At 47.4% G+C, this 18,552-nt stretch overlaps 1 protein-coding gene across 1 annotated transcript in view; it reads right to left on the bottom strand.

The window, feature by feature from the left end:
* Window positions 1-2,428: 2,428 nt before the first annotated feature.
* CNTFR (ciliary neurotrophic factor receptor) overlaps window positions 2,429-18,552 on the bottom strand; it is a 1,036,238-nt gene continuing 1,020,114 nt past the window's right edge. Inside the window, exons 8-10 of the mRNA XM_033935683.1 lie at window positions 11,634-11,814; window positions 7,671-7,851; window positions 2,429-2,474 (exon numbers count right to left, since the gene is read on the bottom strand). Of these exons, the coding sequence (XP_033791574.1) occupies window position 2,474; window positions 7,671-7,851; window positions 11,634-11,814 (363 nt within the window). The 3' untranslated portion in view covers window positions 2,429-2,473. The remainder of the gene's footprint in view (window positions 2,475-7,670; window positions 7,852-11,633; window positions 11,815-18,552) is intronic.

Genomic DNA, 18,552 nt, shown 5'->3' with positions numbered 1-18,552 from the left:
AGGAACCCCCGCAAATTTTGAAAAACCGCGAATACGGTTTTTAGGCAGGGGAGTCAGGAGAGGGCAGCTGGAGAGGCCAGCCGGAGCGCCGGCAAGTGAAGGAAATCACTCGCTGTATGCTCCGACCGCCTCTTCCTGTACTAAAGTGTCAAAGCAGCTCCTGATTGGTGAGGCCCGAACTTTAGTACAGGAAGAGGTGGTCGGAGCATACAGCAAGTGATTTCCTTCACTTGCCGGTGCTGCCAGCTGCCCTCTCCTGCCCGGTCATTTGCGGTCAGAAAATACCGCGAATGACCGGGATCGCCAACCGCCGACCGCGAATTTGCGGGGGAGCACTGTATATGAGAAATTAATTGTGTGAGATATGTATGAAATGTATATGAATTGTTAAATAAAATATTTAATTGATATGATATATTTATGATATAGTGAACAATTTAATGTATCTAGCTTTTTTTGGTGGGTATAGTGAATATGCATGAGAGAGATTTGCATATCTGTCACATTACATTACATTACATTAGTGATTTCTATTCCGCCATTACCTTGCGGTTCAAGGTGGATTACATAAAGAGTTATCTGGACAGTTTCGGTAGTATCACATAGTGGAGTGGGTTCCTATTGAGATGATTTCTTGCTGTGTAAATTTGTCTTTAAGGATTTCTGAATAGCAGGGTTTTTATTTCTTTTCTGAAGGTTTTGTAGTCTGAGTGGACTCATGCATATTCATTAAGGATTTCCTGAAAACCTCTAACTGGCTGGGGATCCCCCAGGACAGGTTTGAGAACCACTGGCTTAGCAAGATTGGGAAAGCAGTAGCATTGTGGGTAGGGTTATGTAGTGTCTTTGGCATGGTGGCTTAGCTGTATGACCCTCTTTGTCCACCTGTTGCTGAAGAACTTCTTGGTTTCCATCCAGTCAGGTTATCAGATGGGCTCCAGGTCACTGAAAGAAAGGCTGAGCCAGTTTGGCTTTTTAATGTAGTTTCTGTTCCCACTGCATGCTGGAAATGTTGAGTCCAGAGGAAAAGCAGAATAACAAATATGTGTAATGTCACATAACGTATGGCCGTTGAAAGCTGGGGCACATTGATACACGTCCGGATGTAGTTTTTCCTTTACCATTGTCTTTCAGAAGTTAACCTCTCTCCACCCCCCCACCCCACCCCCCAAAAAAAAAACCCTGGCTGGGAATTTGCCAATGGCTATGGGTTCATCTGCTTGCAATATGCCAGGTGAAGAGGGATAGGCTGTGTTTACAACCCTAAATATCATCTTTAGTTGAATAACAATTGCATTCAAAGGACTGTAATGCTCTTAAACAAAAAAAATAGATTCATTAGGCTGGGGGGAGGGCTGGGGGGGGCAGCACCTATAGCCCCTTTGGGCAGGGATTTGGTTATCTTAAAATGGTGACACCTGGTGGATGGATTTAAAAGTGGCACATGAATCTTGACTGGAGACTGTCACTGCGATGACTGGCCTACAGGAAACAAAAAAAAAAAGGGGGGGGGGGGGTCCCAGAGAGACAGGTAGGTGCAGCTCAAGGTGCCAGACACAGGCCTGATTCTTACTGAGCTGCAAGCTTAAAGGGACAGAGAGAGAACTGCTGCGTTCAAATAAATTAGACACTTCAAAAATGTGCTTTCGCACTCTACAGGCTTCTCCTACAAAGAGATTCTGAGCAGAGTTAACTGCTGTGTCGCTGCCCTTTCCGGAAGAAACCTTCGCTGGAATCTTAACGTTCCCAGAGAAGACAAGTGGAGCTCGCTGTACGCCATCCTCTCCGAAAGAAGGCAAAAGACTTCGGTGCCTTCAGTATGGACTCAAAGGGGAGGCCAGATACCCCTACTGCATCCTACCCTAAGATACCTAAGCCAGGGTAGCGGCGGCGGCTGCTTCGATGCCCGTAGGGATTTAGAGGGCGTCCGAGCATTTGCTGCGCAGCAGCCTCTACCGTTTGCAGGCGACCCATTGCCAGGTCCTACTCTGCGTAGCTTGTGGGAACTTACAAGAACAGAGTCCACTGTGACACTGTTCCAGCAGGATGAGTTTTACGAGTCAAAAAAAAAGCAAAGCAAAAACCAGAACGAGGTCAGCCTGTAGCTTGCGGCATTTAACTACCAGAAAAACTCTCTCCTCAGGCTTTTTTGGGAGGAAAACCGGCTGCAGGGCTCTTCTTTCCCACACTGCAAGACTCTGCACTTTGGCTGGCTTTTGATAAAGTTTCCTTGTTTTGGCAGCGATTGGTTTGTTTGGAGTTTTTTTTTTCTTATCACAGGGACAGTTAAACCTCCTTGTTTAGGTGGGTTTTTGTCCATTCTGAAAAGCAAAAGCAAACGAACTGATGAAATAAAATGCTGTAATATATACTGATATCCTCCTTAAACGTGTGCAAAATAGAAAAAAAAAAATAAGAAGAACTGGGCCCCGTCTCCACTTCATCTTTCTTTCATGGGAATGCAAAGAAGGATTCTGTAAGAGAAAAGAAAAGGAGAGAGATAAGTTTATTTGCACAGATTTCTAAATGCAGCCCCTTTCGCCATTCTTCAGTTGGCTCTCCTTCCCCCCCCCCTACCCCCAAGACTCAGAATTTGGACAAGTTCCTAAAACAAAATTCCATAAACCAGAACTTAAGGCTGCAGAAAAAACCCCAATAGATAGCATAACATTTGTAAGATTTGGATAACCTCTTGAAACTTATCTTTCACGCATTTAATGCACTCGCTCATCGATGGGTATTACGATTGTGTTTCTGTTAATATAAACTGATAATGAAGTAACAGTGGTTAATGTAGCTGGTTTTTAAAAAATGGTTTGGACAAGTTCCTGGAGGAAAAGTCTCATAATCTGCTGTTGAGAAAGACATTGGCAGAAGTCACTGCTTGCCCTGGATCGGTGCCATTGAATGCTGCTACTATTTGGGGTTTTGCCTCCATGAAGATGGACCATTGCTCTGACCCAGTAAGTCTTTTCTTGTGTTAATCCAGCCATTGTGACATCACTGATGAGGCTGGCTCTTAGGCATTGGTGGAATGAGGCATTGTGACATCACAATCTCAGCTCTGGAATGTTGCTCTCATTGGGGTTCCGGAATCTTGCTATTCTTTGAGATGCTGGAATGTTGCTACTCCTTGGTATAGGACAATCAAGCCATTGTGACATCACTGTTGAGGTTGGCTCTTAGGCATTGGTGGAATGAGGCATTGTGACATCACAATCTCAGCTCTGGCATGCTGCTTCTATTTGGGATTTATACTGGGCTAGATGGACCGTTGGTCTGACCCAGTAAAAGTATTCTCACGTTCTTATGTAGTATTCCTTCCCTTATGACAATGATATCACTATGTTTAATTTGTAGGTTTATATTTTATATAGTTTTCCTTAGCTGTATTTTGTCTGTTAGAAAAATTCCCACCCCCATAATCTACTTGTTATTTCTGGGATAAGCAGCATGAACTCTATTTTACTCTTTTGGGATCTTGCCAGGTACTTGTGACCCGGATTGGCCGCCGTTGGAAACAAGAGTCTGGGCCTGATGGCCCTTTGGCCTGTCTCAGTCTGGCATTGCGTAGACACTTTGTGATCCACATTTGGCTACCTGTGAGGTCTGTTAGGTGTAGAGAATGACATGGTGGCGGTTTACCCGCGGCCACCGCATTTTAGCCGCGGGTCACCCGCCGAAAACGGGGAAGAAACTAGCAGTTGCAGCGTGCGACGGGGACAAGGCCATTCACCGCCCGCGGGGCGGTGAATGGTCTTGTCCCCGCAGTGAGGCATGAAGGATCGCGCAGGTCCCCGCAGCTCACACCCGCCTGCCCAATCGATTCTAGTGTTTAACCAGCTCTCTCCCCTTCTCCTCACCTAGTTTGTAGATTTTCTTTTTCGGCGACCTGCACGCTATCAGAGAGCCGCGCACCCGCAGCTGCCTCAGTTCGATCTTCTGCTTCTGACAGCAACCAGGAAACAGGAAGTTGCAGCAGGGCAGAAGATTGGAACACTGAGCAGCCGCGCGTGCGCGGCTCTTTGGGAAAAGCGTGCAGGTCGCCGAAAAAGAAAACCTATAAACTAAGGTGAGGAGAAGGGAGAGAGCTGGCTAAACACTAGGATCGATTGGGCAGGCAGGTAGTGGCTGCGGGGACCGTGCGATCGCTAGTGTTCCCGGCTCAAATTGGAAGGAGGGAGTGAAAGGGAAAAGGAATTCTGGGCCAAGGGGATGAAGTCGGGAAAGAAAAACCCACATGCAGGAAAGAAAGGGAAGGACTGGCAGGTGAGCCAGATGCTAGAAGCAGGGGGGGGGGGAAGAAAGAGGGAAAAAAAGCTAGATGGTGGTGAAAAGAAGAGACACACTGGTATGGAAGAGGAAGATAGGGGAGAAATCTGGACACAGGAGGTAACAGAAAGAGGGGAATTATGTGCATGGGGCATAGGACAGAGACATAAGGGGACATTGCCATGGGGATGGTATATGGACACAAGGGGGGCAATGACAGATACATAGGGGAGATATTAGAAATGGAGAAAATAGGAGCACAGAAGCGAGATGGTTTGTGGGGATGGGACAGGGACCGAGCTCGCAGGCTCCAGTGGCTTGCACAAATTACATTGTAACGTGCCATGAAAATAAGAGGAAGGAAGGTAGATAGGCCACGCGAGAGGAGCTGAAGGGTAGTAGAAAGGAACAGATGGTAAAGGAGGGAGGGAAGGGTGGTGGTGGAAAGGAATAGAACAGACATTGAAGGAGGGTGGAGAGGAACAGACCCCAAGGGAAATGTGGAAGACAGAGTGGGAAAGAAGACAGATGCCAGGACTATGGGGGAGCGGAGGGAAGAAGATGGGTGCTAGACCAATTGTGGGAGGGGGTGAAGGGAGAGGCACAGTAACAGCAAATGGAAGACGCAGAGAGAAGACACACAGTGGATGGAAGGAATTGAATGAGAAGATGTGGAAAGCAGAAACCAGACAACAAAGGTAGGAAAAAAAAAAATTATATTTATTTATTTATTTTTTGCTTTTAGGATTAATGTAGTATATTAGTTGTGTTGATAAAAATTTATAAACAAAGACCTGACAGCTGAACATCTCTTTCTCTAGTTCAGCAGAAGGAACTTTGATTTATAAGAAAGGAATAAGCTAAATATTACAGTACTAAGGCTTATATGGATGCAGCGGGGACGGTGACGGGGTGGTGAATGGGATGGCAGTGGCGGTGACGGGGCGGTGAAAGGGATGGCGGGTGACGGTGACGGGGCGGTGAAGGGAACGGTGGTGACGGGGCGGTGCAGAGGATGGTGGGGCCGGGTGACGGGGCGGTGACGGGGACAGATTTTTTCCCCGTGTCATTCTCTAGTTAGGTGGGGGCAGGGGAGGGGAAGGCGGAAGTGGACTTCATGTGCATCTGGTCCCGCTGGCCGCAAGGCCTCGAGAGCAGGCTGAGGCAGCCCAGATTCTGCTCTCATTGTAAATGGACTTGTGGCTCGTGAAGGCCAGTCGAGCTCCATGTCCTGGGGGAGCAGCTGAACCAGTCCTGGTCCTCCCCTCCCCCATTACCCAGTGCATGAAGAGGAATGAGGGTGTGGAAACCAGTATTATCTCAGCTAACGCCACCTAATAACCCTATTGTAGCTCATGTTCTCTATGAAAAGCACAAAATCTGCTATAATAAGACCCTTAGCGCGCATGCACACTTCAAATCGGTGGGTCCGTGATCCGTGGCGCCGTTGCCTCCGCATGCGCAGTAGAACTAGCCTCTGGCAGTTTGCGCACGGCGGTTTCCACAGCGACGGTTGTTTTTTCCTACAGCGGAAGACTGAGGCGGTTGAGATTTTCATGCACTGGTTTCAAAACTGAAAAAGAAGCCTGCGGCGGTCCCTGCCGAAGCTAACAACCTGCGGCGATTTCCACAGCTAAAAAAAAGATCCTGCGTCAGGCCCTGCCAAAGCGGGGAAGGAAGCAATTTGCTTTGCTTTGGCGAAATAAGTGTGCTGAGGGAACTGTGAACGAGTGTGCGCTGATGCTGGACAGGGGGAGGAGGGAAGGGAGAAGAGGTGTTGCTGGACAGGGGGAGCAGGGAAGGGGTGCTGCTGGATGGGGGGAAGTAAAAGGAAGGGAGAATGGCTACTGCAGGACAGAGGGAGCAGGGAAGGGGTGCTGCTGGACAGGGGGAGCAGAGAAGGGGTGCTGCTGGATGGAGGGAGGTAAAAGGAAGGGAGAATGGCTACTGCAGGACAGAGGGAGCAGAGAAGGGGTGCTGCTGGAAAGGGGGAGCAGAGACGGGGTGCTGCTGGATGGAGGGAGCAGGGAAGTGATGCTGGACAGGGGGGGTAAAAGGAAGGGAGAAGGCATACTGCTGGACAGGGGGGAGCAGTGAAAGGATGCTGCTGGATGGGGGGAGGTAAAAGGAAGGGAGAAGACCTACTGCTGGATAGGGGGAGCAGGGAAGGGGTGCTGCTGGACAGGGGGGAGGTAGAAGGAAGGGAGAGAGATAGAAATAAAGACAGACATAAAGAAAGAAAGGAGGCAGGGAGAGAGAAATAAAGACAGACATACAGAAAGAAAGAAATGCCTAAGTCTACACATCTATTCTAGCACCCATTAATGTAACAGGCTAAAAAACTAGTGGTCTATATTTGCCTTAAGTCTATATAACACCATAAGAATAGCCTTACTGGGTCAGACCAGCGGTCCATCAAGCCCAGCAGCCAGTCCTCAAGGTGGCCAACCCAGGTCACTAGTACTTGGCAAAAACCCAAAGAGTAGCAACATTCCATGCTACTGATCCAGGGCAAGCAGTGGCTTCCCCCATGTCTTTCTCAATAACAGACTATGCACTTTTCCTCCAGGAACTTGTCCAAATCCTTTTTAAAACCAGTTATGTTAACCGCTCTTACCACAACCTCTGGCAACGCATTCCAGAGCTTAACTATTCTCTGTGTGAAAAAGAATTTCCTTCTATTGATTTTAAAAGTATTTCCCTGTAACTTCATTGAGTGTTCCCCTAGTCTTTGCAATGTTTGACGGAAGTAAATAGATGAGGATAAGGTATGGCTTGGGTTGAGCTAGGGGAGAAGGGGTAAAACTGAACCAAAGCCATTATCAATAATAAACATTTACAATACATCAGCATAGTTTCCTTCCTTTATTTAAATATACTTTTGCCTTGCATCTGTGCAGTTCTGATGACATCCTCTGGCTCTTCCTTTGTGATAACGATTGCTATATGTGGTCCAGACCCAGTGGTTCTCAAACTCTCCTGTGGGATTACTAGCCAGTTGAGCTTTCAGGCTATCTCTAATGAATATGCATGAGAGAGATTTGCATCTAATAAACGTGACAGGCGTGAAAATCTGTCTCATGTAATGTTCATGGCTCCACATCATTCTCTTCTTGGCTGGGCTGAGAACATTTCAGTGACCGTTCTCTCAGGGTTTCCGCAGCTGGCATTGCGCTGCTGGCAGGTTTCCGGGTCTCGCTGCGTCTTGTCAGGTAGTAGCCTGACCCCTCGTTAATATGGCTAAAAATTCAGGCATTGTTTAACATTTGCTATTTCCTATCACCTGGACTGTAGCCCTTACCAATTCTGAGCTTGATTATAAGATCTCAGATCTGCTGAAACATTGCGGCATTCCCGCGTTCAAGAGTTTAAAGCCAAAGAGTGAACTGGGTACTTACTACAGAAAGAAGATACTGACTGCGCCCAGTAACAACGTGATCCTCCAGGAGACTGCCAGAGCGCCATCCCCGACTATGGACTCCTGCTCACAGATCTTCGTAGTGGGAGAGTGTAGTAACATGGTACTGGTACTGGTTGAAGCAGTGGTAGTGGTGGTAGTGGTAGTGGTGGTTGTGGTTTCTACAGGGAAAAAAAGTTAATAGAAATGATCTACTGGCGGCAATTAGATCTATGCCCACTTACTGCGCTTTTCGCAAATTGCTAAAAACCTGCTTCTTTGAGAAATGGGCTTTGCTCAGCACGATACCTTATAATTCAAGATAAGCCTGAAGACTTTTTTATTTCGTGACGCCTTTACTTGTGTTTAGAGTTCTTTCCTTTTTTTTTTTTTTTTCTCTCTCTCTCTCTTTTCTGTTCCTCTCTTACTCAACCAACCGCTTTAAAAAAAAAAAAGTGATCCCACCCAATATGTTTTACCCTACTCCCACTTTCTCCTTCTCCTCTCAAAATATGTAACTTTCCCCCTCATTTTCAAGTCTGTCCAGTTAATGTCTTTGATGTTCACTTTCTCATTTTTTTTAATACTTATTATTTTTCCTTCTTTTTAAATATTTTATTGTTAACCGGCCAGATACCTGTTGATGGTCGGTATATTAAAAGTTAATAAACTTGAAACTTGATAATTAGGGTTACCAGATTTTCCTTCCGGAAAATTTGGGCTCGTGGCCACGCCCCCAGGACCGCCCAGTTCCGCCTCTGTCCCGCCTTCAGCCCCACCCCAGAGGGCATCCGTGTATGCGCGGACACGACGCAATGATGTCACACGCAGGCGCGGATGCCTCTTCCCGATGCAATCTTTGTCGGGAGGCTTTTTTAAAATCCGGACAAAGTGCCGGGTTTCGAAAAGCCGTCCGGACCCCTGGACACGTCCTCAAAAGGAGGACGTGTCCGGAGAAATCCGGACGTCTGGTAACCCGACGTATAACGCTGTCTTTAATTTCTAGGTTTTTCTTGTCTTTTTTTCACTCTGGCCCAGATTCTCTATAGGGCACCGATATCTGCGGCCGCCTAAAAAGCGGTGGTGGATTTGAGTGTCAATCATGCGACGGCACCCTATAGAGAATTGCGCCTCTGTGAAAGATAGGCGACAGAATGCAGGCCGGGGTTTTCTGGGCCTACATTTCTGGCGCCTATTTATGCCGCGAATCGCGCCTAATGCCACGTCTGGTGTTGGCCGCGCCCATATTGGCGTAGGTACGATTCTGGTGCCTTTTATTTAGGCGCTGGTGGGTGCTTTATTTTAACTGTTTTTCGCTGTTTAAACAGCACTTCTCAATTAACTTAGGTGCTGGAAAGGCATTTACGTTTTGGTGCAGTTCATAAAATATACCCTTTGTTCTTAATTTACTCTTTGTAATAATTTTGCAAACTGCTTTGAATCCAGTTGGAGATATAGCGATATATTATATAAGACACCATACAATGAGGTTCTAACATTCATGACAACATGTACATAGAGGAGATGTGGCCAGATAAGGACAATTTGACCTTTCCAGTTTCTCTGGTTGCCCCTCCCTAAATCACTATCTCCCAAGTTTTTGGTCATAGAAGCTATAAATTATTTCTATAGCACTACCAGACCCACGCAGCGCTGCACAGTCACAAAGAAGAAAACAGTCCCTGTTCCAAAGAGCTTACAATCTAAACAGGCAAGACAGACCAACAGGATGTCATGGATACAGTTAAGGGGAAGGGTTAATCTGCTGGCTGGGTTGGAGGGCAGAGGGGAGTACAGGACAATCCAGCCATTGTGACGTCACAGAGGAGGTTGGCTCTTATTGGTGGAATGAGGCATTATGACATCACAAGCTCAGCTCTGCTGCCCAAAGACTGAAACTTCACACTATTACTATTATAACTATTTCTATGGCACTAACAGACACACACAGCGCTGTCCAGAGTCACAAAGAAGAAGACAGTCCCTGCTCCAAAGAGCTTACAATCTAAACAGACAAACAGGATGTCATGGATACAGTTAAGGGGAACGGTTAATCAGCTGGCTGGGTTGGAGGACAGAGGGGAGTACAGAACAATCAAGCCATTGTGACATCATTGATGAGGCTGGCTCTTATTGGTGGAATGAGGCATTATGACATCACAAGCTGAGCTCTGCTGCCCAAAGACTGAAACTTCACACTATTACTATTATAACTATTTCTATGGCACTAACAGACACACACAGCGCTGTCCAGAGTCACAAAGAAGAAGACAATCCCTGCTCCAAAGAGCTTACAATCTAAACAGCTAAGACAGACAAACAGGATGTCATGGGTACAGTTAATTTGCTGGCTAGGTTGGAGGGCAGAGGGAAGTACAGGACAATCAAGCCATTGTGACATAATTGATGAGGCTGGCTCTTATTGGTGGAATGAGGCATTATGACATCACAAGCTCAGCTCTGCTTCCCAAAGACTCAAACTCTTCACACTACTATGAATTAGTTCTATAGAGCTGCCAGACGCACACGGCACTACACAGAGTCACAATAAAGACAGTCCCTGCTCCAAAGAGCTTACAATCGAAACAGACAAACAGGATGTCATGGATACAGTTAAGGGGAAGGGTCAATCTGCTGGCTGGGTTGGAGGGCGGAGGGGAGTGCAGGACAATGAGGCCATTGTGACATCACTGAGAGGTTGGAAGCAATGTATGAAAATAGACCTCATACATATTCATTGTGGAAATCCTGAAAACCAGGCCGGGTTGTGGACCTTTAGGACTGGGTTTGAGGACCTCCTTGGTTAGCGTGCTCATTCAGATGGCACCTGTAATGTAGTCTTAAATAAGAACCTAAGAACTGCCCTACTGGGACAGACCAAAGGTCCATCAAGCCCAGTATCCTGTTTCCAACAGTGGCCAACCCAGGCCCCAAGTGGTATAACAGATTTTATGCTGCTTATCCTAGGAATAAGCAGTGGATTTCCCCAATTCCATCTCAATAGTGGCTTATGGACTTCACTTTTAGGAAATTCGATAGTTCTCTCTAAAGCGGTCTATTAAGTACAGAATAAACTTGGAAATTATTCAAACCTTTTTTAAACCCTGCTACTTGGCATTTTAAGGAATTGTAAAAACTGGGATCGATTGAACTATACCTTTTGGTGGGAGTCTCTGTGTCACGTCTTTAAAATGGAACGTATTATGGCTATACAACAGGGACATTATAAGAAGTTTCTGAGGATTTGGGAGCCATTGACAAAATTTTGCAAAGAGTGATTGTTGATTTTGCCCTTTGATCATGCACGTCCAGGATGGGTGGGTGGGAGGGGGGGGATGGAAATATTTTTAATCTTTAATTTGAGTGCAGTTTTTGAATATGAAGATGGGGGTAATATATATATTTGTCAAAGATTACAATTTTGATTGAATTCAAGTGCTATTATAGTGTAATATGATTGTATAATATGTTGCACTTTTTTTTTTTGCTTCAAAATGAATAGAGATTTAAAAAACAAACAAACCCTGCTACGCTAACTGATGTCACCACATTCTCTGGTAATGAATTCCATAATGTAATTAAACGTTGCGTAAAGAAATATTGGGGGCGGGACTGGTGCTTAAAAGGGCGGGGCTAGGGAGTCTGGATTTTACTGTAGTAAATTCTGGCAATCCTAACTGGAAGGAAATGTATAATATACGAGTGAGTGGGTGATAAGAGTTGGCAAAATCCACCCAGACAGTACCACCGAGAAAAGCATTAGGTCAGCATGTAGGTGCGTAGCCATGGTGTGAATAGAAAATAGAACGTGGAGATCATGGAATTTTGTTTAAAAGATAACTTCTGTTCTATTACAGTTTGACTCTCTCAATGAAAAAAAGGACAACGAGTTCCTGCATAATCCAATGGCTCAGTGTGACCCTAAATTCTGGAAACTAGGTAGAGACCAAGTCCATTGAGTCACCTGCTAGCTGTGCGTTAGTGGTCGGGTGCTTTGGATCCTCCATCCAGGGTGTTGCGTGAGCGGCAACACTCCAGTCACTCCACGTGCCGATCTCAAAGTCCCTGGCCGCCACCTGGATAATGTGCTCCTTACCAGCAAGAGCATCGGTGATGACGTGGGAAGTTGTATCCATCAGCTCCACCTGGGGAGAAGCAAAGACGAAGACATCATGCGAAGGCCAGAGAAAGCAGACTGCATCAAAACTGGAGCCTGGTTCATTAACTGGATAACAACGCAAGGCCTTGTTAACAGAACAGCTAATCCAATACCCAGTCTATTAAGCAGGGGTGTCAAAGTCCCTCCTGGAGGGCCGCCATCCGGTCGGGTTTTCAGGATTTCCCCCATGAATATGCATGAGATCTATTAGCATACAATGAAAGCAGTGCATGCAAATAGATCTCATGCATATTCATTGGGGAAATCCTGAAAACCCGACTGGATGGCGGCCCTCCAGGAGGGACTTTGAGATCCCTGATGTAGAACATGTAAGAGACGTAACCTATACATCAGGAGTCCCAAAAGTCCCTCCTGGAGGACTTAATCCAGTCGGGTTTTCAGGATTTCCCCCATGAATATGCATGAGATCTATTAGCATACAATGAAAGCAGTGCATGCAAATAGATCTCATGCATATTCATTGGGGAAATCCTGAAAACCCGACTGGATGGCGGCCCTCCAGGAGGGACTTTGAAATCCCTGATGTAGAACATGTAAGAGACGTAACCTATACATCAGGAGTCCCAAAAGTCCCTCCTGGAGGACTTAATCCAGTCAGGTTTTCAGGATTTCCCCCATGAATATGCATGAGATCTATTGGCATACAATGAAAGCAGTGCATGCAAATAGATCTCATGCATATTCATGGGGGAAATCCTGAAAACCCGACTGGATGGCGGCCCTCCAGGAGGGACTTTGATACCCCTGCTATAAAGTGTGATATGCTCTGATTACTGGCTGGCTTTTTAGTTATGAGCAGCTATACAAGACAGTTCTATCAAGTATGCATTAACAGTCACACACCGATTAAGTGCAGAATCTATCTGATAAAACCCATACCCGCGCATGCGCTGTTGAAACGGCATGGTCCCTGCCACCGTGATGTGTGCCTCCGTGGCCGTATTCTATTTGCGGTGCTTGCACCGGCTTGAGGCGCGTGCGCCAGCTTGAGGCGCATGCAGCGATTTCAATGATGGTGGCCCCCCCCCCCCCCACTCATGTGCAGATCCTGACAGTAGTGTCAGGAGAAGCAGCCTCCTGTCACTTCTGTCAGGGCTTTGCCCTGATCTCTCCTGCTTACCCTGCTCTGCCCCGATATCTGTTGCCTGCTCGCCAGACTCTCCTACTCTCTGCCGCCATTCCCCTAAGTGCAAGCCTGTGGTTGTAAAGCAGGCCTACACTGCGGGGAATGGCGGCAGAGAGCAGGAGAGTCTGGTGAGCAGGCAAGATAGATCGGGGCTTAGCAGGGCAGGCAGGAGAGCCTATACTAGCCCCACCCACCGGCTCGACCCACAGGCCCTGCCTGACCCTCCCCCCCGATCAAGCACAGCCGGCCCACTGGCCCCACCGACTCACCCACGACTGGCCCACACCAGGTCGGCACAGGCAGTCGGCCCCTCCTCCTCCTTTCTTCCTTTCCCCATGTGCACCATCTCTTTCTCACACACTCATGCCCATCAATTCTCCCTTTCTGTTCCCTCCCTCCTATGCCCCTTCCCTTCCTTCTGACTTATGTATTGAATTTGTGCCCCCCTCCCCTCTCCCGAAGCTGACCCATCCACAGAAGCTGCAGGCACCACTAGGGATACCTCCCTGCCTCCCTGTCTGCCAGCATGCTGCACCCCACCCCCCACAGCTGATCCTGCAACTCACACGGTGCATGCGCCTGGCTCACAAGCCTTCACCCTGACGTAAATTCTGACATCGGAGAGAAGGTATTGGGCCAGCCAGTCATCCGGCAGCCATAATCAAAAGTTTGACAAGGTTGCCTGTATAGAACTGATACGTTTCGACTTAGACCAAGTCAAAACAGGTATATGTTCCAGACTGGGCTGCTGGGCTGATCGCGGCTGCCACGATCAGCTTAGTGGCCCAGGCAACCCATTCCTCCTGCCCGGCACCCGCCATGACCCCCCAAATGATCTTGGCAGGAGAGATGCCCAATCTCTCCTGCCCAGCACCTGCGTGACCCCCAATAGTTCACTGTCAGGAGGGTTGCCCAGTCCCTCCTGCTGGACACCCTTCACCCCCCAAATGTAGCCCACCTGGACTCCCCAAGGCCACCTACACCTCCACTCCCCACCCAGACCCCCTTACCCATAGGAGGGGCGTAGGCGATCTGGCCGATCACAATATTAGGCCACTCCCAGCGCATCCCAGAATGCACTGGGAGATGGGTTGGCCCCTACAGGAGGGGCCTTCCCCGGTGCATCCCAAGATGCACTGGGAAGGGGCAGGCCCATAATTCCAGCAAAGGCAGGCCTGCTGGCCAGAAGCAGGAGGGACCTGTCCAGCTGGCCATCTAAAAAAGATTAAGGGGGGTCCGGGTTGGGGTTGAGGGGGGTGGCCTTGGACATTTTTTTCAAGAATGGACATTTTCCTGCTGCCTACTTTGGGCCTTAGGCCAAAAAGGGACTTAGACTTTTATTTGATTATGCCCCTCCATGCTTCCAACTAAACTGAAGCGTTATTTAGAAATTAATCATTCACACTTGATTAATAAAACTTGCAACTTCTTTACCAGAAAATTAAAAGGACAGCAAGGTACATTTTCTCGGCATTTGTCAATTCCAAAAATGCTCTGCTAGCCTCATATAAAGTTGTATATAGAGTTGCTAATTGTAAAAAATCTCATACCGTTGTAGAACAATTGAATCTACCTTCTGCTATAGATATAGTGAACATTAGGATCGGCGAATCTGCAGGGAAAGTACTTTCAAACGTACCGTTATCTAATAATACTTTCAGTCGGAGAATTCAGAAGTCAGAAGACCTCAATTACCAACTGATTGAAAAACTAAAAGGAAGGGAATTTGGCTCGCAGTTGGATGAGACCACGAATAATAATAAGGATGCACATTTGATTTCTTATGTACGTTTTGTAGATGGAAATGCCATTGTGGAACAACATTTTTTGTAGACAAAAAATAACTGCAAGTGCAAAGGCTCAGGACTTGTTTGAGATCCTAAATATATTTATGACCGAAAATAATTATGAGTGGACAAAGTGTGTTGGGGCTGGTGGTCGTTCGATGTCAGGCCGTTAAGGAGGATTACAAGCACTTAGAAAGCTCTGGCTGCAATGTGGACCCATTGCATAATAGATAGAGAAGCACAGTGGAGTCTTGGTTTACGAGCATAATTTGTTCCAGAAGCATGTTCGTAAACCAATTTACTTGTATATCAAAGCGAGTTTCCTCATAGGAAGTGAGGAAAACTCACTTGATTCGTTCCACCTCCCCTCCCCCCCCACCAGCCACCAGTGCTGCTCCACCCCCACCACATCCCCATAAGAGCCCCCCATCCCTGAGGCCATTGGTGCGCTTCTGAGAATCTCAGAGAGAGGCGGGAGCCAGAAGGCCTTGAGCATGTGCAGATGCTCAAGGCCAAGTCCGGGAAGCGGCAGGATCTTCGGACACCAGCACCTCCTGTGGGTTGGTGCTGCATGCTGGTGCCACATTGAGGGTAAGCCTTCAGTTTGAGCAGGCGGGTGATGCCGGTTCGTGCTGGGGGGGGGGCGAGTGTTCACAAAGGGGGTGATGCCGGTTCACGGGGGGGGGGGCGATGCCGGTTCACGGGCAGGGGGACTCACAAATCGAGTCAATGCTCGGTTTGCGAGTCACGGTTTGCGAAAATGTTTTGCTCGTCTTGCAAAACACTCGCAAACCGTGGTACTGGTAAATCGAAGTTTGACGGTACTTGTATCAAAGCATTTGAGTCCTACATTGAATTTGATCCTAGAACACATGGTAGATGGGATAAATTTTATAAAAAGTCACCCAGTAAAAGCAAGATTTTTAAAAAAAAATTGAGTGAAGATATACGTTTTTGTTATACTACTGCCACTCACACTGGCTTTCTTATGGCAATATGTTGGCCCGTATATTTCAGTTACAACAAGAACTCTACATTTTTCTTTGTAGAAGAAAAACACGAGTATGCCAAAAACTTTGTTAATATTAATATTATTATTCACAGCTAGTAATCTAGTAGCGGGTAGCCTGATGACGCGGCTGTTGCGTAATGACGCAGACGCGCCAAAGCAGGGTTCCGCTCTATTTAAAACTTCAGTAAGAACGCCGCCACCATATCTGAGGACAGAGTGGTCGCAGGTTTGGCGGTAAAATTGATAGGGTTCACTACAAATGCGCCTGCCTAGCCTTCAAATCTCTCCACGGCATCCTTCCTCCCCTCTTTCCACTATCTTGGCTCTCCTCGAGTCCTGACTCCTCCAGATCCTCTCAAAATTTCAAACTATCCTTCCCCTCTTTAAAAGGCATATCCCAAACAGGAAAACTTGGAGCATCCCTCCTCTTCAGGATCACCGAGCTGTGGAACTGCTTTACTTCCCGTCTTCGGAGTTCGTCCTCCCTCCAACACTTCAGAAAACATCTGAAAACTTGGCTTTTCTCCAAAATGTAACTCCCTCCCTCTCCATTATTCTAAGTCCCCCCCATTTCCTTTCTGTTTACCAATTCTCTTCCTCTTTCCATTGTAGTTCCCTTCTTGCTTTTAATTCCTGTAAACCGTGTCGAGCTCCACTCCTGTGGAGATGATGCGGTATATAAACTTAAAGTTTAGTTTAGGTAAGCAAAATTTGTAAGACAGCACAGTAAAAATTAGTCTGATGTTGTCTGCCATAATGATGCTATGTCAACGCTGATAGCTTTTGTTCGTTTTTAGGGGCAAAGCTCCTAGCAGCGAAACATGTCGGCGTGATGTTTCCCCTAGCCAGAGACCACAAGATGAAAGCTAAGTACATGCTTAAATGTAAATACAGTGGTACCTCGCTGTACGAGTGCCCCCCCTCCGGCCATCCGGCATCCTCCCCAGCGATCCGGCATCCCCCCCCCACTCGCATTGCTCCCCCTCCACCGCGATGCTACTTCCCCCCCCCCCCGAGCAGTCAATGACACCCTTTACCCGACTTGGCACCAGTGCCGGTGCCCGAAGATCCTCCCTCTTCTGGTGCGGCTGGGCGGTGCGTTGGAGATCCTCCTTCTTCTGGGCTGGGCTGGCTTTGAGCATTTGCGCATGCTCAAAGCCTTCTGGTCTCGCTCTCAATCTCGGAGACAGCGAGACCAGAAGGCTTTGAGCATGCGCAAATGCTCAAAGCCCAGCCCAGCCCAGAAGAAGGAGGATCTCCGACGCACCGCACAGCCGCGCCAGAAGAGGGAGGATCTTCGGGCACTGGCACTGGTGCCAAGTCGGGTAAAGGGTGTCATTGACTGCTCGGGAGGGGGAAAGTAGGATCGCGGTGGAGGGGGGGGCAACGCGAGCGGGGGGGATACTGGTTCGCAGGGGGGGGAAGCTGGATCGCGGGGAGGGGTTTGGAACAGCGTCGGATTCCTCAAGGGGGGGGGGGAGAATGGAGCAGCGCCGGTAGCCTCGTGGAGGGGAGGGGAGGAGGTGGAACCAATCAAAGCAGTTTCCCTTACTTCCTATGGGGAAACTTGCTTTGATATACGAGCAATTTGGTTTACGAGCATGCTTCTGGAACGAATTATGCTCGTAAACCAAGGTTCCACTGTAGATTGCACAAAAGCTAATATTTAAACGTATAAGATTGAAATTAATAAAGGGAACCGATGAGGAGCTGGCACATAAAGCTTAGAGCAATGAAATCTAATTGAGCTCTGAGTGATGGCGCTGAGGATCCCTAAAAAAGTTAAAGTGAAGGGATGCAAGGCAGCTGATAGAAAATCTTACTATCAGGTGGAGGAATTGTTTGATAGTTGTGGCTCCCTTGAACTACAGCATAAAGTTGTGCATTGTTTGAAAAACTTTGTTGAGGCAGAGTTTTTGATGACACTGGCATACTTGTGTGATATTTTTGAAAAGTTAAATACGCTGAATCTCTCCTTGCAAGGAGGCAACATGCACATTATGAAAATGATCGAGAAGATTTCAGCGCAGGGAGAGGGGGGACATGATCGAGACGTTCAAGTATCTCACGGGCCACATCGAGACGGAGGAAGATATCTTCTTTTTCAGGGGCCCCACGGCAACAAGAGGGCATCCGTGGAAAATCAGAGGCGGGAAACTGCAAGGAAATTCTTTTTTACTGAAAGGGTGGTTGATCGCTGGAATAGTCTTCCACTGCATGTGATCGAGGCCAGCAGCGTGCCTGATTTTAAGGCCAAATGGGATCGGCACGTGGGATCTATTCACAGGGCAAAGGTAGGGGAGGGACATTAGGGTGGGCAGACTGGATGGGCCGTAGCCCTTTTCTGCCGTCTATTTCTATGTTTCTATGTAATTATGGTGGAGAAAAATGCATGAAGACGGTGGCAAAGATTGTTTTCCCCTTTTGCAGCAGTTCATGATCTCCAATGAAGTTGTTTTGTCTGACAATATAAAATCATTTTTTGAAGATCACATATCACAAAGGGCTCCTTTTACAAAGAAAAGCCCCGCGCGCTTGTCGCTACCGCCTCCTTTTAAGCAGGCGGTAATTTTTCGGCTAGCGCACGCCAAGCGAGCGCTAATCTGGTGCGTGCGCTAAAAACGCTAGCGCACCTTTGTAAAAGGAGCCCAACGTATCAAATGGGTATATAAATATTTTCAAGAAGATGATCCCACGAAATTCGCCTGGATTCAGGATCCTTTCAGAGCCAAACCTATAGCTGTCTTTACTTCTGAAGAAGAAGAAAACCTCATTGAG

The sequence above is a fragment of the Geotrypetes seraphini genome, chromosome 1 (genome assembly GCF_902459505.1).
Source record: "Geotrypetes seraphini chromosome 1, aGeoSer1.1, whole genome shotgun sequence".
NCBI lineage: Eukaryota > Metazoa > Chordata > Amphibia > Gymnophiona > Dermophiidae > Geotrypetes > Geotrypetes seraphini.
This window is presented reverse-complemented; position numbering and strand designations above follow the sequence as displayed.